General features: G+C 37.2%; 1 protein-coding gene across 3 annotated transcripts in view; it reads left to right on the top strand.

Moving 5' to 3' along the window:
* The window catches only part of abhd18 (abhydrolase domain containing 18), a 61,403-nt gene that overhangs the window by 292 nt on the left and 37,968 nt on the right, over positions 1-23,143 (top strand). The window contains exons 2-7 of one of the 3 annotated variants that reach the window (XM_063046568.1): positions 3,687-3,806; positions 4,570-4,654; positions 11,241-11,341; positions 17,178-17,256; positions 19,618-19,702; positions 20,643-20,670. In XM_063046568.1, the coding sequence (XP_062902638.1) occupies positions 3,715-3,806; positions 4,570-4,654; positions 11,241-11,341; positions 17,178-17,256; positions 19,618-19,702; positions 20,643-20,670 (470 nt within the window). In that variant the 5' untranslated portion in view covers positions 3,687-3,714. Of the gene's footprint in view, positions 1-3,686; positions 3,807-4,569; positions 4,655-11,240; positions 11,342-17,177; positions 17,257-19,617; positions 19,703-20,642; positions 20,671-20,761; positions 21,052-23,143 lie in introns of those variants that run through there. The other 2 variants (XM_063046565.1, XM_063046566.1) reach the window with 2 other exon arrangements.

The raw sequence follows: 23,143 nt of genomic DNA on the forward strand, positions 1-23,143 counted from the left end.
TAATTTTAATGTGTTTTGGTAATCAATGTTTTAAGCGATGTAAAAGAGATCGAATGTGATTGTAAAATCTATCTCCCTCTAATTACGTTGGTGGATGCTGATGGCATTTTTACGGGTAAAATGTTTAATGAAACGTAAATTTAGAATAAACTGAATAGCACGTATCCTTTTTGCATGAAATACTGCTTAAACAGTAACTAGCAAAAGCAAAATTAATTTGGTTTTGCTTAAAAGTTTGACAAACTAGTAAATGGTTCTTACACATTGCAGAACACAGATCACCTGATTTTGTCCCATTGTTGCGTGGGAATTGGCTGTTGGTTGCAGTTTCTTCCTTTACCACCGATATCACTGACTAAAATGTTTGGGATATCTTGAACAGAACTACATTGTGATTTAAAAGTTATTTTTCCAGGTTGAAAAATGAGAGGCTGCAACTCAAGTGGTTGAGAGGAAGGGGGAGTGGAAACAGGGATGTAGCCGGATTGGGGAAAACAATGGGTTATGAGCTATTGATAGATCATGGGTGACCTGATTAAATAATGGACCCCGGTTCAGGGGGTCAAATGACCTATGCCTTCGATTCCTCATCTTGTAATATAAAAAGAACCAGTTTTAATATCACTGGCATATGTCGTGAAATGGTGTCTTATGGCAGCAGTACGTTGCAATACATAATTTAAACTATAAATTACAATAAGAAATGTATGAATATATAAAATAAGTAGTTAAAAAGAGCACAATAACGAAAGTAAAAAATATTGAGGTAGTGTACATGGATTCATTGTCCATTGAGAAATCTAATGGTGGTGGGGAAGAAGCTGTTGAGTGTGTATCTTCAGGCTCCTGGACCACTACCTTGGTGGTAGCAATGAGAAGAAGGCATGTCCAGGGTGATGATGGTCCTTAATGATGAATGCCACCCTTTTGAAGCATTGCCTCAAAAAAAAGCAAACAACCTGTTCAATTGTTTAGTAAAAATGGAGCAGGTCTAGGAACTGCAGACAACTTGGTTTTGGATAATAGAATTGTTAAATATATTGAGGTGCTTCATTGGAATCTTATACAAGATTTATTGCTAAGCCACTTTTAAGAAATTAGGAGAAACAGATTTTGGGAAATGTCTGAAAGGGGAGGGTAAAGAGGTTTACCAAAACCTGGTGCCTTAGCTGTTGAAGGGCGCAGTCAATAATGATAAAGGCAGATTTACACTAGAGAGACCAGAATTGAAGGGGTATAGGAGTCTTGAGTTTTATAGAAATTGAAGATTAAATTGTTGACCAATATAACTATATTCCATCTTTCACTCGTAGATAGCCCATAACCATCCATTTTTGTTACATCCGTGTGCCTATCTAGGAGTCTTTAAAATGTCCTTGTTGTGTTAGCCTCTACCACCATTTCCAACAGTGTTTACCAGGTATCCACCTTCTCTGTACATTGAAAAAATCTCTCTCTGACATCTCTCCTATATTTTAATCCTTTGTACTCTGGCATTCGCCATTGCTCTCATGGGATAAAGGTGCTAGCTATCTATCTAGGCCCCTCATAATCTTATAAATCTAGATCAAGTCTCTTCTCATCCTTTGTCACTTCAGAGAAGTAGCTTGGAGGATGTAATCATAGTAGGATTGGAGTAATCACCTTCAGGATTGGAGTAAGAACTTTATTCGTAGTATGCCTTTGGAATTTTCCGCCACAACTATGGACACACAGTTGTTGCTGAAATTGATATAACTTTAGATTTGGAAAGGAATACTTTGGGGAAATGTATCTGAGGTACAACATTATCTTGTTGAGACATTTGTATGGGTATATGGCCACCAGCTCCTATTTCTTGTGTTCCTTACAGATATATAGTTGCAAGAAAAAGTGTAATCCTTTGCAATGAACTGTTTTTCTGCATTAATTACTCATACAATGTGGTCTGATTTTCATCTAAGTCACAATAACAGACAAACACAATCTGCCTAAATTAATAACACAAACAATTGTACTACTTCCCATCAATATTGAATGCAGCATTTAAACAGTCACAATCTAGGTTCAAAAAAGTATGTGAACCTCTGGGGTAATGTCTTCTCCATAAGCTGTTTGGAGTCGGGTGTTCCAATCAATGAGATGAGATTGAAGGCATGGGTTATAGAGGTACCCTGCTCTATATTAAAAAAAATGCTCAAAGTCAGGTTACTGACAGAGCCTGCACTTCTCAAGAAAGATCTGTTTATGTGCACCTTGCCCCAATCAAAACAACTTTCAGGGGATCTTAGAAGAAGAATTACAGAGATACATGAAGCTGGAAAAGGCTACAAAAACATTTCTAAAGACTTGAGTGTTCATCAGTCCACTGTAAGAGAAATTGTCTACAAATAGAGGAAATTCAGTGCTGTTGCTTCTCTCCCTAGGAGTGGGCGTCCTGCAAAGATCACCTCAGGAGCACAACGTGCAATGCTGAAGGAAGTGAGAAAGAACCTAAGGGTAACAGTAAAAGACCTGTAGAAATCTCTAGAACTTGCTGAAGTCTCTATTCATGTCTCCACTATAAGAAAAATACCGAACAAGGATGCTGTTCATGGAAGGAAATCATGGAGGAAACCGCTGCTCTCCAAAAAAAAACGTTGTTGCACGTCTCAAGTTTGCAAAAGACCACTTGGATGTTCTACAGTGCTTCTGGGACAATGTTCTGTGGACAGATGAGACAAAGGTTGAACTTTTTGGCAGAAATGCACATTGTTATGTTTGGTGGGAAAGGGGCACTCCACACCAACACCAAAATCTCATCCTAGCTGTAAAGCATGGTGAAGGAGTATCATGGTTTGGGGGCTGCTTTGCTGTCTCAGTGCAATTATGGAGGGAAGAATGAATTCAAAATTGTATCGAGACATTTTACAGGAGAATATCAGGGTAGCGGTCTGTCACCTGAAGCTTAATAGATGATGCAACAAGACAATGATCTGAAACACGAGTAAACCAACAACAGAATGGTTTAAAAAGAAGAAAATTTGTGTTTTGGAATGGCCAAGTCAGAGTCCAGACCTTAACCCAACTGAAATGCTGTTGCATGACCTGAAGAGGGCTGTTCATGCAAGGTATCCCAGAAATATTGATGAACTGAAACAGTTTTGTATGGAGGAATAGTCTAAAATTCCTCCTTACCATTGTGCAGGTCTGACAGCAGATACAGGAAACGTTTGGTGGAGGTTATTGATGCTAAAGGAGGTTCTACCAGTTATTAAATACAAGAGTTCACATACTTGTTCTAGCTGGACTGAATAATTAAACAATGTGTTCAATAAAGACATGAAAAGGACAATTGTTTGTGTGTTATTTAGGCAGACTTAGATGAAGATCAGATCACATTTTACGATTGATTAATGCAGAAAATCAGGTAACTGCAAAGGGTTCATAAACTTTTTCTTGCAACTGTAATTGTAGAATGAGGCAATTTGACTCCAAGGGTCAAGTTAATACAGTATTTGCACTTTTGGGAAGTAGCCTAGCTTGAGAGATGCCAAGAATTTTTTCCTTTACAGTTTCAAAAGCTGAGGATTTATGTAAAAATGGTAACATTTGTTAAGTATTGCATCAATTAATTTTAATTATGTTTTCCTAATTTAATTTTAATCATTTTATATCTTTAGTTTACCTATTAAATATGTGATTGGAAATTTTCTTTGTTTAATTAGATGTATTTAAAATTAATTAGACCTTCTAATGGGTGTCAGTAAATTGGACGTCCTCTATAGACGATTCCTTCTTACAAAGTTTTTCATCCAAGGATGGGGAAAACCAGACGATCTCAGAAGGTACTCTTGGTGTCATTTCTTGATTATGTCACTCATTATTTTAGCATCCATTGTTAAAAGTAACCTAGTGGACTATTTCATTTGTGGGATTGATTTTGTAGCTGGTTTGTCTGCTGAATTACAATACTGTTAAAATTTTATTACCTTAGCCTGCTTCAACTTTGCCGGATTGGAAGACTTTACAAACTGTTGGATGTTATTCCAATTAATACTCTAACACACTGGAACATAGAATATAATGTACAGACAGTGCAGGCCCATCGGCCCATGATGTCGTGCTGACTTTTTAACCTACTCTTTTGATCAATTTAATCCTTCCCTCTCCCATAGACTTACAATTTTCCTTCACCTACGTGCCTTTCTAAGAGTTTCTTAAATGTCCCTATTGTATCTGCTTCTAACCAGACCCTGGCAATGTGTTCCACGCACCTACCTCTCTCTCTGTGTTTTTAAAAAAACACACAACCTCTGACAACCTATACTTTCCTCTAGTCATCATAAAATTGTGCCCCTTGCATTGTCCATTTTCTCCTGGTGGGGGGGGGGAGTCTCTGCTTTCCTCTCTAAATAGAGATCAATTTATCAAATTTTAATATTTAATTCTGTAAATGATAATGTTGTTTTGCTTTTGTTTGTAATTCCAAATGTATGCTTCAGCTTACAGCGTTCAACAATATGATGGGAACATTTAATTAAATACTTCACAGTCATATGAGTATAAAATTCACTAAAAAATGTAATTGTTTTCCTTTTAAAATTACAGGTTGTTCGAATTTAGGAAAACAATAGGGGACAGAGAAAAATGTCAACAGTTAGTACCAAAAGACTATCCCATATTCATCGACAAGGTAATAAATTGTCACAAAAAGATCTTATAAAAGTACATGACTTTTGCATTAGATTAGGTTGTGTGCCAGAATATAAATGTTGCAGTCTTTGTCTGTTTTAACTAGAATACATACCTCTGTAAAGCTGATTTTTGGCTCAGTTGTGATAGAGAGTACTAATTCTGGTGTTGGATTCCAGCAGAATCTCCTGGATTGTCAAGGGGAATAATAATAGTATATATGTCATTGTAGATTAATTTTGGTAATATCAATTGCTGAATTCTATCCTCACTTGGTTCTATAGCTTCATATTTTTCAATATGAGTTCAGTCATGGCAGGATACAATTTTCAGTATCAGCTGACAGTTGTATTGATCTTTTAATTTAAGAAACATTTGACAAGCAAGTCAGAGTTGGCACTTTAGCAACTGGAGATGTCAGAAAGAGCTGAAGTCATTGCGAAACAGGTTGATTTTTGACAATGCTTCAGATGGTAGGGAGAAACTTAGCAAGAGAAAGGGAATTAAATTCTTTAAGACTAATTACTCTAGAATAGAAAGAAATGATAGTGACCCTAGTTGGATGTGCCATAATTAGCATTTAATCCATATCCCTAATTGTTCGTGAAGTTGGTTGTGATGTTAAAGCCTTCCTTGTAAAGCTACCTTCTGGTGAAGGCACACAAATAGTAAAACTCCAGGACTTTGACCTACCAGTTGACTATCAGTTAAGCATTTGAAATACAGGCAGAGTAGAACTTTCAACTGATACTGTTCTTTCAGATAATTTGAGAGGAGAAACTTTGATATGTGAGTAAGGATGAAGAGATATGATGGCATGTGTACATGAAATGATTTGCTAAGTAAATCAGTAAACTGGAAGTAACCCCTGAAAGTTAATAGAAAAAGGAGTGCTAAGTAATTATTGGCTCAGTTCAAATGAATTTTGTGCTGCAATTGTGAATAAAATGCTTTTGGATAGTTGCGGGGGGGGGGGTGACTAGGAAGACGTTGGAAAATCTTCTTCCTATAGATGCTGCCTCGCCTGCTGCTTTCCACCTGCATTTTGTGTGTTGCATGTGTTCAAATGCATGGTTGAGTTTTTAGCAGCTGTGGGAATAAAATAATGTTTTAAAAAATTATCTTGATGATAGGATAATTATGTTGAGTGAAACAGGACACTGAAGTACCAAGTTTGGATTTAGTGAGTTGGCAAGGCATGGGTAGGAAATGGAAAATAAATAGATTAAAACTTAAATGTGGCTTAAGTGCATCAATGCTGAGAGGATATTTAGAACCAATTGTGATTTCATACCTGGCTGTATAGGTGCTGTTAATACTTCATGTATGATAGAATTGTTTCTAGCTTCCTTATAAATTTAGGATAGTGAAAAGACAAAACTGGTTGTCAGTTTATGTATACTTACAGTTGTATTTTATACAAATAACTTCTTGGATTGCACTTGAGTTACTGGAATTAAAGTGGGAAATTGCTAAGATAGACCTCTATTAATTTGTTAGATAAACATTTATATATCGACTAGCCCCCAAAAATGAACAGAATGGTTTTCGTTGATGTTGTTTCATTTTTCTGTTTTGTGAACTTGTGTGTAGCAGGAAAATGCATAAAATGTGATCAGAATATTTGGTCACAATGCTCCTTTCCTGTTTGTCTTACTGTAATGATAACCTAGGGTTAAATTTTTTAAGGAAGGATTGTGTTTACTTGGATTGAATTCCCTGGAATTTATCAAGTTAAGGACGATTTAATCAGTTTTAAGTTAGAACTGTCAAATAATTGCTGTAATTTTCATGATAAACAATCGCAAGTTAACTTTTTAGTTACTGTTGGGGTGTACAGTCCCAGATTCCGAGGAAGAATGTAGGCAAAAACTGACTTGAAATACCTAGATTGAAGAAAGTGTTTTTTTTAAAAAAAAAGTCCTGTTCTTACTGCATGAATCATCTGTGTCAACATTATATCAGGACAAGATTGGGAGTAGATTATGACTGATTTTATTATTGTCACTGGCTGTCCCTGTCCCTTGCTGTCCAAGTTTCATCCAACAAGACTCAAGTAAGTGTGCAAGTAGATGTGCAAGTAGATGAACAGTGAATGAGACAGTTTTAAAGAGAAGCAATTGGGGGAAAGCACATCCAGCTAACTTCATTGCAACATTTTATAATTACCTATTAAAGTGATAAAATATAGTGCTGTAGTAAAATAAAGTGAGTGTCTAATGCACTGCGGTTGAGAAGGGTTTGAGGTATAGACGTTGGAGGAAAAAAATAGCAGATCAGAACAAGGTTCCAGAAAGAACTGAATTTGTTTGCAGACTAATCTGAAATCCAGTGTAGATCAGGTATGAATGAAGCTAATATTTAGATAAATGCTATGTTTTGAATATACTGGAGCTTGTGATGGATGAGGCCGGAACTGTGAGCATTGTAACAGTTGATTATTGAGGTTTATATTAGCTTCAGACAGATGGGCTAGTGAATAAATCTTCATTAATCCTCTCTCAGCCAGCACCAATGCCATTTTGAGTCATCCACTTTCTTTTAAGCTTCATAGCATGTATTCTTTCATCCCTACTCCTTGCTTTTAATAGCATTGATAAGGTTCTCCTAACCCATACAAATGCTGTGTCATCCAGATCCATTTGGTCACTTTCCTATCACAGGCAATCATTTGTCCTCTCAATCTGTCCCTTTAAACTGAAGTATTGAATATGCTTGTTTTCTTGTTCTTTCTACTTTTCATATGAGGTTATTCAGCTGAAATGTTAACACTTTCTGCATGACCTGCTCAATATTTCAAATTTATTTTATTGCAGGAGATTTATTATATTTCTGTCTGAAAATATGCTTTGGAAGAATGAATTAGTCTCAAAAGAACAAAACCTATAATTGGGTTTGGGAGTTACGGATTTGGTTTTTCCAATCTTGAAGAAATTGATAGTGAATTGTTAGAACAGACAGCCTGACGGCAGAGGGTTGTTGTTGAGATGGAAGTGATTTTTAGACTATGTAGCAGTTGTCATCTTAATTCCATTTAGCATTCTTGGGAATTGCCTATTTACATTGGCTGTTGGAATCTTTATTTTTAAAAAAATGTTCAGGGCATCACTGGTCTGAGAACAAGGAAAGAGATAAAATAAGATATGAACCAGCTCCATCATTGAACAGCACTATCTCACAGGGCAGTGATTCATTATAGCACTCGTGATACTCCATTCTGAACGCTCAGGTACATATCCCCTTCCGTACTTTACAAAGGACATCTGCTCAGGCTACGTTGTGCTGTTTTGAGAATCTGGCATAGAGCCTCTCTACTTTCTCTGCTTCTCTGGTTATAGCTGTGTCAAGAGCTCAATTTGAGTCCTGCCCTTTGCTGGTACTCTCCCAGCAAAGAATTGCCCCATGGATAGATACAGAATGGTTGCCTTTTAGGGCTGTTGATGACTTTGACATGGTGAATGGTCAGCTGCTCATCACTGAGGTGTTAGGTTTCATCATATCAAACAGGTGGTGCTGACAGAAACCACAGGATCCAGGCAGTCTGTTAACATATGGAGAAGTTGCTGCCAACCTCCAACAGAACAATCTGAATGCGGTTTGGGCCTCACTCCTCAGCATTGAGTGGCTACAGTGCCTGCCTTGCTCTTTATACCGTACTGCCCTGGCTTGCATACTAGCCCTTTTAAGCAGTTTTTCTGCATTAATAGTAGAGCTTTACATTGTGAGGTCTGTGGCAGACTCCTGGCTCAGTAGCAAAAGGCAATAAGGAAGATGGGTTCAAATGAGGTTCCCAGTGCAGCAATGCTATTAGTAACATACTTATCTCTAATTATAAGGCAACAATGAAAGCTTTTAGCGCTGATTCCATGTTGGTGTCTGGGAACACATTCTGAGTGCCAAGAGCTGTTCTATAATCATTCCTAATTCTCTATCTCAACCTCATTTTCCTGTTCTATGCGTGGTTCCTTAAGGTTGTATTGGTCGGGGGCAGTAGTGGGGTAAGCTCCCACTGCCTATTACATGCTCCCAGTGGCATGTGTCTGAAATAGCCTCTGACCAGCTCCTGGCCTTCACTTGTGGCTTAGCTACTGAGCTCGGCAGACTGTTTCTACTGGCAGGATAAGAGGCAGAGGTAGGTTACTGGCACATTAAAACCAGTCGCTTCAGGCAGATGAGGCTCATCAGCTGTGGTTGCTAGCTCACCTCGGAGAAGGAAAACTCTGACCTCCACTGCCTTACGGATATACCCACTCATGGAGAAGGCTTCAGGAGTAAACCCTGAGGAAAAATCCGAAGTGGAGTTCACTAAGGCAATTCTACGTTGAGTTCCATGCCAGCTGGCAACTCCTGCAATGCCGCTGGTGCCAAACTGTATTGGACTTTGCCATTCCATTGGAATCATCGGCTGCATGGAAGGGGAGGTGCCTCCTACACTGGCAACAGCTTGCTTTCTATATTCTACTCTCCTGGCTTGCATACCATGTAGACAGCTGGTACGCAACATCCATGGTTGAGCCCAACCAATGGAGGGCCTCATCGTGTGTGTTGATGGCTTTTATGATTAGAACTCTTTCTGTCCCCTTTTTAAACATAACCAGTGACTTGGCTTTCACAGCAAGTTGCAGCAGAGAATTTCACAAGTTTACCACTCTAGACAATAGGAAAAAGGTCCACTTATTCTATTTTGTTTTGTCATCCATTGCAATGTGATACCTGCTATTCCATCTGCTTAAATTATGCACTCTAACATCTTATGTGGACTTGTGTGTTTCTTCTGCCCCATCTCTACTATCAGATTCTTTCCTCTCCAGCCCTTGACCTTTCTCATCCACTTGGTTTCACCTATCACCTTCTAGCTAGCCTCCTTCCCTTCCCCCACACCTTTTTATTCTGGTATCTTCCCCTTCCTTCTCAGTCCTGAGGAAAGATCTCGGCCCAAAACGTTGACTGTTTATTCAATTCCATAGAAATTTCCTGAGCTGAGTTTTGTGTGTGTTGCTCAAGTATACTATGTCCAAATATGTTTTGTGTGTGTTGCTCAAGTATACTATGTCCATGTACCCTACATAGAAAATTGTGAAAAAAAATTAGATTTGTCAAAGGCGATTTCCCTTTGATAAATTCATGTTGATTTTGTTAATCCTCTTAATGACTTCCCAGTGCACTCTTATCACTTCCCTGACAGACTCCATTTATTTCCCTCCTTTTGCTGATATCTATTAAAGAGTGCATTTGCATCCTGTAGTACTCAGGATGTCACCTATCAAGTCCTGGCAATGTATCAGTTTGTTAATTCCCATAATGTCTTGAGCACTTTTTGTTTTATTAATGCTGTTTTCCTTTACTTCCTCCTTTTCATTCGGCTCTTTGTTCCCTATCAATTGTGGAAAATCATTTGTATGGTCTCAAATAGATTTTGAGGTGGTTTCCCTACCTTCCAGTTCTCTGTTCAGAGACATTTAAGTATTAAATTTACTTTTAGAATGAAGTAATTGCAATGGCACTATTTTCCATGACTTCTGTAAAATGGCTTGATGGTGTGCTTTATGGCATAATGTTGTTACTGGTCATCCCAACTTTTGGAACACCCAACTTATTGACACCAATACATGTGAATTAACTCCAATAATATTATTAAATTCAAAAGTCTGACATATGTACATGTTAATTGCTATGTCTGGCCCCCTCTTTCTTGTCCCTCCCCACACTTTCAGTATTTGGTCTTCTCTGTTTTTGATGCCACTCATTACAGTATCATGGAAGTATCGTTACCAGATAGTGATTATTGTGTATTGCCCAATGTGTGGGCACAATCAATGTTAGGACGTCTATAAAAAGGAAGCTGTTCATTACCCAGGAGTAACCTGCATTGCAGTATTTAGGAAGACTCCTACTTCCATGGAGCAAATGGAACTAAGGAGGTACTGGGCGAGTACTAAAGCTAGCAGTGAGTTCATGACGATTTGTTTCTTTTCCCCAAAGATAAATTGTACAGCATTCTTCGTATGCAGCAATTTCACAAATAATGATTGGGTGAGGTGCGGCAGGCACAATCTTATGACTTAATGAGACAAGTCCTCTTTTACAATTATTTGGAACCTGTAGTTTGTTTTTAAAAGAGACTACAAACCATGGATTTAAAGAACCTTGATAATTCCTAGAAATTTACTAGATAGAGCAAAATTAATTTAATTGTGTACCACCTTTTAATTCTGCCTGCTTGGCCATTGATTAAGCAGCTGAAGATATTTAAGCTTTCAACTGAGAGAATGGTAAAGGCAAGTCATTTTATAATATACAAGAAGTTGTTAGATGTGTTGTTAAACTACAGGCCAGGTGCTGGAATATAAGATTAATATGACAGATATTTGATGGACATTGCTCATGGGCAGCCTCTCTTCACCAAGCTGTGAGTGATTTTTTTTTTGTTGTGAGATTATCAGTGGAAGGCTAAAGTTTATGTCATGTTCCTGGCTTAGCAGTATGTAGCCTGAGAGGATGTCCTTTTTAAATATGGGAAGGATATGTGGAAATTGATGTTCATTTCTTTGTTGCATAATTGAATACAATAGTAGTTTTCTCTACAGGTAGAGGAGCAGGCAGACTGTCAGATCATGGATGGGCACTTTGTATCTCCACTGGATCATTATTTGCCAGGGATTATGCCGGTTGAATCTGTCAATGCAAGGTAAGGAAATGAAAGCATACAATTGAATCTTGAATGTTTTTGCAAGACTTTTTGAGACGTGATGTGATTTGTCCTTAAATGGGTAAAAGAAAACATTAGATTTTTCTTTTTAAGATGTATAGGTTACATTCATAAATGCCCCAATTTTCCCCAACATTATCTGATTTTTAAAAACTATATTTATTCTATTAGTCTATATTATTCACAATATATAATTGTAATTACTGATTATGCCAATTGTTAACAGTTTCTGGTCTATTTCCCTCTTCCATTGTGTCATCAGCATTGTTTGTTCAAGGTCAAAAGTTAATGATGTCAAAAATCCATTTTGAGTACAGTAGATTAGACAACTTAATTGTGTTAGTAAGCACAGTTTTTCATCTGTACATTGTTAGAAACAATCATATCTATCAGATTTATTTAAAAGTATATGAACTGTTAAACGTTTTCTAGTTTAACTATTCAATTAGAATATCTGTAAAGTATGTGTCATGACCTGACTCTGAGAATTTGGTATAATTTGTTCCTTTCAAAATCATCTTAGCAAGGTGGATAACCTTTTAACAAGAAGAGTGTAGAATATAGTGGGTCAATAATATTTAAGAGTTCATTATTTTTGATTAATACTTAGAGGTCTTGCTGGAACTGTAACGAAACTCAATTTCCCTCAGGATCAATAAAGTATGACTATGGAAGGAAACTATAACTCTTGCTAGAAGCTCACTAAAATTAAACTGTTTGTGGAAGCTTAGCCAAATCAAGCAAGAAACCTGATTATAATTTCCTGATTTCAAGAATGAGAAATGAACCAGAACAGATAAGAAAGGTACAGGGGAACATTTAAACAACAATGATCACGATTAATAAGGATTATAATGACGGAAAGGCATTTGGAAGGGCAAGTCTTGATTCGGGATACTCAGCATGGCTTTGTGCATGGTAGATTGTGTTTCATGAACTTACTTAAGATTTTTTGAAAAGGTAACCAAGAGGATGATAAAGGCAGAGCAGTTGACGTTGTCTGTTTGGGCATCAGCATTGCTTTTGACAAGGTCCCATTTGGCAGACTAGCCCAGAAGGTGAGATCATAATGGAATCTAGGATGTGCTATGGTGGAAGTCGTCACTGTAGTAGTGAAGGGTTGTGTTTCCACATTGGAGGCCTGTGAACAGTGTTGTACTATGTCCTCTGCTATTTGTCATACATATTAATGATTTAGATCAGAATATAAGTGACATGATTAGAAAGTTAACGGATGTCACCAAAATTGGTGGAATGGTATATAGTGAAGAAGGTTACCTAACGTTACTACGGGATCCAGATAAATTGGGAGATTGCATAAAAGAATGGCAGATGGAATTTAACTCAGATAGTGTAAGGTGATGCATTTTGGTGAGATAAATCAGGACAGGACTTGTATAGTCAATGACGGGGCCCTGGAGTGTTGTAGCAGAGATGGACGTTGGGTACAAGTAGATTGGCAACACAGGTAGACAGTGTTGAAGAAGATTTATGACATGCTTGTTGTTTTTGCTCGCCTATAACTACTGATGAGACCCAAAGCCCAACAATAGAACAAGCTGGAATTCAAAATAACCCTTTATTCAATAAAACTGCACCAGTCAGTTTTAAGACTCCATTCAAACTCTCACTCCCCAGTAAGACTGTTTCAATATTTTACCCCAGAACAATTGAGTCCTTGACTGGGACAACGACCGATCAGTGAGTCAGCCTTTGATTGGTTTCAGCTGACCATAAGGTACTGATTGTTTTGTCTTGTTGTAACACTTGCCTACATCAGATGGGGCATTGAGTACAAGAGCTGTCATGCTATAACTATATAGGACATTGGAGAGGCTGGACTTTGAAGATTGTGTACAGTCTGGTCACCATACTATAAGAAGGATGCTTGGACAGCATACAGATGGATATTGCTGTGACAGCAGGGTATGAGTTTCAAGAAGAGACTTTTTAGGCTGGGATTGTTTTCCATGCAGTGAAGGAGGCTGAAGAATGACCTTGCAGAGGTATATAAAGTCATGATGGGCATAGGTGACATGGATTGACAGTTTTTCTCCCCCCGTGTAGGGGAGTCGTAAAAATATAGAGCATATATTTAAGGAGACCTGAGAGGTAATATTTTCACAAATATAAGCAAACTACCAGAGGAAGTGGTTAAAGACATACACAGTTACACCATTTAAGAGAAATTCAAGCAGGTCCATGAATGGAAAATGTTCAGAGGGATCTCAGCCAAATGCTCAGAAGGGCACCTTGGTCAAGAAGTCGTTGAGCTGAAAGGTCTGTTTCCGTACTGTACAGCTCTATGACTAATGATACTGAGATGTGCAGGCAAGACTAAGACTGCATTTTGGGGAAAAAATAACTAATCTTGAGAGATGGAAGATAGAACTTGGGAAGGTAAATTGGAGAAAATTATCGACCAAGACTTCAAACACTTTTAGGAAAAATTAGTTGGATGACTGGAAGTTTGCGGTGATATATTTTGCTTCAAAAAAATGAAAGCCAATAACTCAAAGTGAAGTAGGGAAATTAATGAAAGGATTAGTTGGAACAAAGCCAAAAGCAAATACAAAGATGCATAGAATTGTCTTGAATAAAAAGATTTGGAAGTCAAAGAGAAATGCCAAATTACACTATCAGATAAATATTATAAATATTCACCAATACAAAAATAGCAAAACAAAGGAAGATAAGTGGATCAAGAGAAGAACAGGATAAATGGTGAAACGACAGCCTTGGTGTTTACTAAAGAGACGACCAAAATAAATGTGATATTAGAAGAGGCAACCAAAAAGATGTCAAAGTATTTTGCTGTATATAGTTTGGAAATAAGGAAGTAATTAAATTTGGTATAATAAACAGAAAAAGTTTCATTGACCCACGATATGTCAACTGGTTTTTCAAGACCCAGTTCCTTGTTCTTTCTATGAGGCCCAGAAATATCTTGATGAAACCTGTTAACATGGAAAGTTAACTCTGCTTCTTTCTTTACAATTGGCACCTCTTATGCTGAATGTTTCTAGCAATATTTGTACTTAGTTCATATTTCCAGCTTTATAGTATTTTATTTCAAAATGTTTTGATTTTTTTTGCACAGTTTAAGTTATTGCTAGATTTCTTCCAATGTTAGATCAATAGAGCTCAACGAACTAAAAAGGAATTCTCCTTTTCTTAACTTTTACTGCCATAATTTCAAACCTGTAGCCTCCAATCGCTAATAATCTTGTCAGATTATCAATTAATCTTTGTGGTCAAAAGACTGCAAATTTTACAGTCTATTAACTCTCATTTTTTGAAAGAGAATATTATTAGCTTCGGTGTACTGCATTCCTTTTTTCTCTATACATTTGGTTAAATATCCTCTGTCCCATCCCTGAAGTCTTGATATCTCTTGTAAAGACTAATTTCCAGATTAGGACACACTATCCTAACTGCAGTTGAACTGGTCGAATTGTACCCACAGGTGGTTGTATTGAAGGTAGGGAAGAAATGCAAAAGGCATATTAAGTAATAAAGGAAATAGAGGTCTGGTGGACATTATTCTTGGAAATCAAAAGACAGAACTATTGGCCAGTTAGATTAAAGTCATACTAGAAAGATATTGGAAACAATATTCAAGGATTAAATGGAAAATAATTGTAGCAACCTAACTACAGGAGAGACTACAGGACCGATTTCTAAAAGGAAAGTCAGGCTTTTGACAGCCTTTGAAATGATTTAAATTAGTAGTTCCACTATATCTCATAAAGTCATATAGAACAGTGTGAAATGTAATTGTTCAGTCTGGCAGAAGATGAATACATTATTTCATGGGGATCAGTGATAGAATTTCTGTTGGGCTCTGAAGTGCAGTTCAGTTTGTAGATAACTCCATCTTAATGGATGTTGTTTACATTAAGGAAAATTTCCTCAACATTTAGAGGACCTTAAAATATAAACGGTTTCCAAATAGCAAATAAATTTCCATCCTTCTGTGGTGATTCTTTTGGAAGGAGAAATATGGAAATACTTACTCTCATGGAAGAATGAGGCCAAATTGGATAGAACCAAACAGGTGTTAGGAGATGCTGATTCACACATAATATGTAATCATGTGGCTATAAAATTACAGATGGATAGAATAGAAAAAGAGAAGTTTTAGGACCATATTTGGAATTCTGTGCAGTTTTATTCTCTTTAAAAGTGTGGAGTCACTAAAGAAAATACAATTTTATGGATGATGTAAGACCTGAGAGTGTATAATTACCGTGAAGGACCGAATAGCAGGCTGAATTGACAAGAAAAAACATGATGGTAGTTCTTAAATTTAAAGAGAGAGAATATTTTCACATTGGAATTCCAAAATGATGCTCACGGACACAAAATAATCATGTATATTTTCCAAAAAGAAAACCAATAATCATCCTTACTCAGTAGTGAGGATGTGGGATACGTTATTCCAGGGAAAAATTGAGATCAACGGCAATTTTAGTGGAAAGTAAAAGAAAGGGATGTGTTGTATTGCTAAGATGAAGTGTCTTGGGGCTGAAGATGTGAAATTTGATACCAAATCCAAATACAACTTTTTTTTGGGAAAATATAAACTTGGTGCTGAAAGTCTGAAATGTACACAGAAAATGCTGGAATCAGTCATTGGGTCAGATTGCATCTGTGGAAAGCCTGTCCTGTTGAGTGTTTAGCTTCTTTTGTTTCTTCAAAATTTTATTTGGGCTAGAGATTTGCTTTAATCAGGTTGACAGGCTCCATTTTGCCCATGTTCGGTTGCACCCAGATTCTCCAAGCAGATGTCTACATGATAGTATCCACAGTTCCCTGTTAAGCATCCAGCTATCATCAAAGCTTCTGCTCTTGCTTTTCTAAAACTTATTAATGAAAGCTCAACGTCTTTAAAAGATTCTGGACATACAAGCTGTCCTGGATGATTAATTACAAAATAGCAATATTTATCATTAACTGTGGCTCCTGCAAAATACCAAATATTAATACATTTACTGTCTTTGGTTTATACTACTTGTTGATTTTCTGGTTCTCATATTTTATAATGAAGAAAATAATTCAATGAACTTCAAGCTCCCCTTGTTTGGTGAAGTTTAAGATCTTTCATACAATGTCACACATTACTTTTAATAACTGAGTGATGAAATGGTGAGCCACAAGCTTTTGGAAAACCAATACATTTTAGGGATCAGTGATAATTTTTGGGAGCATGGCATAAATCTCTGCTCACTGTTGCCAATTGTGCAGCAAGGGATTGCCCACAGTTCAGTGTGGAGAATCTGTCTGTCAGGACTGGTATTGGTGCAAATGTTGTGGTTATCAATACTGAGATGTGTGGCTCAGGTCAGCACAATGAATGTGGATATTGCCAGGGATTAGGACACTCCACTCCTTGTATTGACAGTTTACCCACATCCTCCTGTTAGATATAACTGAATCAACTGTTAGGATAGGGATAAATATAAATGTTTCTTCGGATTAAGAAGGGAAAAGTTATGCTGACACATTTCAAAGTCTAACTTCATCTCAAAATTCTAATATATGCTTAATAAGTTATTCATTTGTTCCATATTAAGGAAATTTAAATTTTAGTAGCTATCAAGAATACAGCTTTATCCAAAGGATTTCACCTTGTAGAGGTTTAGGATAAGGTTTATTTCTACACATTACGAACAAGCAATTGTTTGCATGCTAGCTGAGATAAATTATATATCAGATGTCTTTTTCAGTCCAGGTTCTGTGTGTTTAGGATTTATGATTATCACATCATTGTGCAACTTGCCACGTGAAGTTACTCACACTGCCATTGCTGCAGGTTTCAGTTTATAATTCCCAAAGAATGGAAGAGCAAATATCGACCTGTATGCATTCATCTGGCAGGCACTGGAGACCATGTAAGTGGAAACACACAATATTAGTTTAAACTCTTATGTAATCGACATAAAATAGCTGCATGTGATTTCTTAAAGCCATGATGATCATTATTGCAACTTATAATTAAAAGTATTATTGCTATTTGGTTACAGTAAAATTCCAATAATTCACAATATAATTTCACAACTTCTAATGGCTTGACATCTGGTCACTGGGCGCTTGTTCTTGTGTTTGCGTTTCACTCTTTGGGGGTCCTACTGGGAGCTGGGGCACCTGAGAAGTGAAACTCAATGAAAAGCAAGCACCCAGAGACCCAGATGTCAAACCATCAGTATTTGTAAATAGTTACATTGAAACAGTGAAACACCAACATGAAATTGCAGCCAATTTTGCTGGCAATACGAAGATAAGAGGAAAGTTGTGAATAAAGAAGATATAACTTAAAATAGAAAAACCTTGTTAGAACACAATCATCGTCGTCGTGGCTATCCCTCGAGGTCAAGGACGATGGTCTTCGTTCTGAAGAAGTGGCCCACAGTGCAAAGACGCCTGTGCATGTATTTGTTTAACGCGTACTTGGTGTTGCACTCCAAGAAGCACACGGTACTTCACAAATCAACCAACTGATTCCAATGGCATGAAAACCACGACAATTGGAGCTGATGGATTTGTTGCAGCCTTCATCCGCCTTCGCAGCCATTGAGTTCGAAGTAACTTCGTCTACCTGTTCCACCGTTGAGGTCTTGATTGGATTGTTCAGGGACCTCACCACCATGGGTGACCCTACCAGGAGCATAGCTCCAGACGGCATTGCTCTCGGGATCACAGGACTACACAAGCTTCTCCACCACGACAAGGTGACAATCCACGGAGAAGTACAACACAATAGGGCCAAGCTGAAGCCACATCTGGTGTAGTGCATATAGCTTTTGTTTCTATATTTAATGACTGATAATTCCCAAAGAGTAAATGTGGATCTGTATATATTCATCTGGCAGTTACTGGAAACATTTCACTAGATTGATTCCTGGGGTTAAGAGATTGTCTTGCGGAACAGATGTGCAATTTGGGTCTAAACTCACAAGAGTTTAAAAGGATGAGAGGTGACCTTTTTGAAATTTGGAGGGTTCTTGACAAAGGAAGTGTAGGGAGCTTGCTTGCCCTTGTGGGTAAATATAAAATTTGGGAGTATGGCTTTAGAGTAAGGAATTGTTCATTTAAGATAGAGATGAAAGTGAATATCTGCTGAGAATTTTTTGGCATTTTCTACCCCAGAGAGCTATGAAAGCTGAATTATTCATAGTCTATATTAATAAGATTTTAGTCTGTTGGGGAGGCAAATGTTGTGGAGAATAGTCAGGAAACTGAAGTTCAGACCAATACTAGATCAGGCATTACATTGAATGGTGGAGTATGCTTTAAGATCCACATAGTCAATAATGGTTCCAGATTCTTATATTAAGCAAGATAGTGAAGAATGTTAAGAGTCCTATGAAACTGAATCAGAATCAGGTGTAATTTCTACGGCATAGGTCATGAAATTTGTTGTTTCATGGCAGAAGTACAGTACAATACAAACATAAATATAAATGACACAGATATATACATAAGTAGTGTAAAAAGAGAGCAAAAAAATATGGTGAGGTCATGCACATTGTCCATTTAGAAATCTGATGGCAGATGTGAACAAGCTGTTCCTGTGAAGCATGTCAGCATCCATAGAAATATTGCTTGAACTAAATTAAAATAAAGAACTGTGTTTCCCTCTACTAAAAAAATTAGAAATAGTTGTAACATGCTGTTTAGCACTATACCATGAATATTCCAAGTGTTTATCCCCAGTCTATATTGAGTGAACTGATCTTCATCTGAACAAATGAATAGCATGGTGGAATCTTTTGTTTATTAAATTCTGGGGTGGATTTATTTCTTATGGATGTTGTGTAAGGGTAGCATTCACTATAAAGTCTACAGTGATTAAACAGCTATAGTAATCAGTTGAATTCTAGGCCAGGTTATTTATGATATGTGTACACTATTGCTTAGTCAGGAATTTAAGCCCAAAGTAATTCTTGACTGCTGTTTGAGTATAAAGGTGAACTTCCTATTCAGTTACTGTTTGCTGCAATAACTGAGAATGTGTGTATGGAAAGTTCAATGTATGTTTTATCAGCGGGGGAAGAAACTTGGGGTGGTTATAAAATGAATGGAAATTCTGAATGTTGGAAATTGTGCCCCTTGTAGCAATCAAATAAATTGATATTGACTTGAAAGGTGAAACGACAGGATTCAATAAAATGTCACATGAACTATTTATGTATTTTTAAGGAAGTTCTTTTTGTGTTATAAATTTAACACATTTTGTTCAAAATTATTTCTAGTTTTACTGGCGAAGGCGCACTTTGATGGCTCGTCCAATGATAAAGGAAGCGTGTATTGCATCACTTCTTTTGGAAAACCCGTATTATATCCTTTGTGAATGTTTATAAACTTTACTGTCACCCAAAAATATCAATGTGAGGTTAGTCACTTGGAGTTATAATTTCTCAGGCCTGTTTCCTAACTAAATATCTTGTGAAGATTTAATCAGCAAAGTAAAATTTCCGAAATAACTATTTAAAATGACAAAAAGGCAGTTCATGAAGCACACTTTACCTGACTACTGGAGCCAATGCTGGGACTTGTGTTCACTTTTCTATGTAAATCCCAGTTTCCAGTGGCATTTTTTCATTCTGCTGCCTTTGCTGTTCCAGTACACTCCATATGGAGTGTGACAGGAAATCATAATCCATAAATTCTGCTCTTTTGGCCCAACCTGATTATGAAGCTAATTAATATTTTAAGCATAATACATAATGAAACAGGAGAGCATCTAAATACTAAATCCCTTTTTTAAATTCTCACAGGCAATTGAACAAATACTCAGCTATTTAAATAGCATTCAGTTCCAACATGCTTCATTCTGTTTTTCAGAATGGAATAGAAACCACTTTACTCCACAGAGTATTTGATCATCTGCATCTACACTTTCCAGTAACCTTCAATCTGTTTATATTGGCATGAAAATTGGGTGAAGCAGGCAGGTGCAGTTTTTTTGCAAATTAGTTAATCTATATATAGTGTTAGCTGCTTTTGATGTTCTAGGGAGTTAATTGTTACCAAGTGCAAGGGAGAAATTATTTTTCTACTTGTCCTAGGTGTGAACTTTACATAATTTCCTTCTTTATTTGGTCTTGATGTAATTACTTTTTAAATAAGATATCAAAATAGTTTAGATATTATGCTTTACCAGTAACAGTTCATTATGTACAGGTATACTTTCAATATTTAAAAGGATATGTATTGCTGTATTATTATTTTTTTTAAATGCATGAAAATTGGCTATTTTCCCTGACGACATTGTTACATGGCTACAGGAAACCTAAAGATCAAGTGTAAGTATTTAGTAATGTGTACTTGTTTTGTCTCTTGTATAATCTTTCTTTGTCTTCACAATAAATTTAGTATTCTGCTTTATCTATTTTGTATAAGAGAAATGCTGGATGCATTATAGGCATTTTGAACAAGCCTCTTCATTCTTTAGTGATCAAGCACACCACAGTTCATTATTTTGTGGCCTTCACTGATTACTTCTAGGAAAAATCCAGCTAAACTGTATCTTGTTGTGATTAGGTTTGTTCCATTGTGATCCTTTTTACTCGCCTTGTATAATCGTCCAGGACATTCAGCATGATTCATTGTACTTTTTATCAGTTCTCTTTTAACTTCAAGGACGACAACTCAGGTGCTGGAGGAGAAAAGCAACACGTGTCTAAGTACTCAGCTGAACTTTCTCATGTTGATTTCACTTTGCATGCTTTCGTGTCTCTGAATTAAGTCAGCAGATATGGATGTAAATTCCATTTGCAGTATAGGTATTTTCTTGTTATGCAGTATAGAACTGAGGCCAAGGCTAAGGAACAAAATTTGGTATATCTCAAGAACCCTGCACTAGGGCTGATTTGTTTTTTTGCTCTGGAAATTATTTCAAGAGGTTACTGATCTGACCTACCAAACAAAAGTAAACAAAATAACTAGATAAGCTACTTGATTACTTTCAAATGGTTGTAGCAGTAAAAGACATTACAAAAATGATTAAGGGTGGGATACAGGAGGGATTTGAATGGGTAGATTTTAAAACTCTGGATTGTTGGATCATGATCACCTAAAGATCCATAAGCACAGTGCAATGAATTAATGAGATTTGTTACGGGTTGTAACAGACACAAGATTATTGTTTTAAAGAGAATAATGGATATGAACTAAGCATGAGAATTGCTGAGTCTGAATGATAGACTACACAAGAACAATCAAAGTCATGGATAATTTAAGAATTGATAGTTTTGTGGTCTGTACTAAAGGAAGGTTCCTTAAGATTGTAATAGCTGGGGGTGGTAGTGGGCTAAGCTCCCACTACCTATTAAATGCTCCCAATGGCATGTGTGTCCAGCTCCTAGCCTTCATGTGTGGCTGAGCTACTAAGCCTGGGGGAAGGGGAAGGGGCAAAAGCAGGTTACTGGTGCTTTAAAACCAATTGCTTCGGGCAGATGGGGTTTGTCATCTAAAGTTGGCAGCTCATTTAAGAGAAGGACAACTGTAATTTCAAACATCTGCTGCCTTGCGGCTGTACCCAATCATGCGGAAGGCTTTGGGAATAAACCCTGAGGATTTGGATTCATTAGCTGCGTAGAGAGGGAGCCTACTGCAGAGACAACAGCTTGATCTTATATCGTAGATCCCTGGCTTGCTTAGACAGCTAGGGCGCAACATCCATGGTCAACCCTGATCAACAGTGGGCTTACTGAAGTCAGTAGAGCAATAGAATGAATAGTTGGAATTAAATTTTGTTCTGGATGTTAAGAATACTAGAATTTTTTTATTAAGTAAAATTGGGGTGCACAACGTGGCTGATAGAAGATGGGTTAATTTAAAAGTACAGAGTGTAAATAGGGCGAGAGAATCTAAAGAATTTAAGATTTACAATGATGTTAACAGTGGGGACATGTCTGTTGGGGGGGTACAAATTAAGGGAAAACTGCAGAGAAGAGTTGATGATTTAGTATATTTAAAGCAAGATAAGATTCAAAGTACATTTATTATCAAAGTATGTATGCAGTGTACAATCCTGAGATTAGTCTTTCCACAGAAAGCCTCAAAACAAAGGAACACCATGGAATCTATTCAAAGAAAACGTCAAACATCCAATGGGCAAAAAAAGAACAAATCACGCAAACAGCAAAAAAAAATGAGTGAAAACAATATAAAACATCAAACTACAAAGTCTTTGAAACAGTCTGGGAACGTTCAGTTCAATTTAGCACGGTGTCATTTGTTGACTGATGGTCAAGGAGCAAGTCTGCCCCATTCAAAATAGCAATAAAAAATAGAGTAATCAGAACAACATATAACATGAACTGCAGAGTCCATCCACAACCTGCATCAATTAAACCTTGCCCAAGATCCAAGACTATGGCACCAACCTCCAGCAGCATTGAGTGACAGAGAGAGCGAGAGAGAGAAGTCAAACACTGGCACATTCCTCTGGGAGCAGTGAGAGAGAGAGAGAGAATGAACGAGAACAAACTCACATGCAGGCATCTTCCTCTGGGACCAGTGAGCAAGGGAGAGAGCGAGACCAGTCAAACACAGAGAGGTGGTGCTGAACTTCCGCTCACCTTCTGCTCTCGTCCTCATTGATTTCAAACTTGCTTGATGCTTTAATCAGCAAGGTATGGGATTGCACCCCGTCTCCAGCAGCCTTGGCCTCTAGGTTGCATATTCCTCTCAAAACCTCACGGATCTCCCACGGAGACAGCAAGGTGCCAGATCTTTCAATTGGCCTGAAAGCACACCAAAAAAATGTAAATT

Source organism: Mobula hypostoma, chromosome 4 (assembly GCF_963921235.1).
Source record: "Mobula hypostoma chromosome 4, sMobHyp1.1, whole genome shotgun sequence".
Lineage (NCBI taxonomy): Eukaryota > Metazoa > Chordata > Chondrichthyes > Myliobatiformes > Myliobatidae > Mobula > Mobula hypostoma.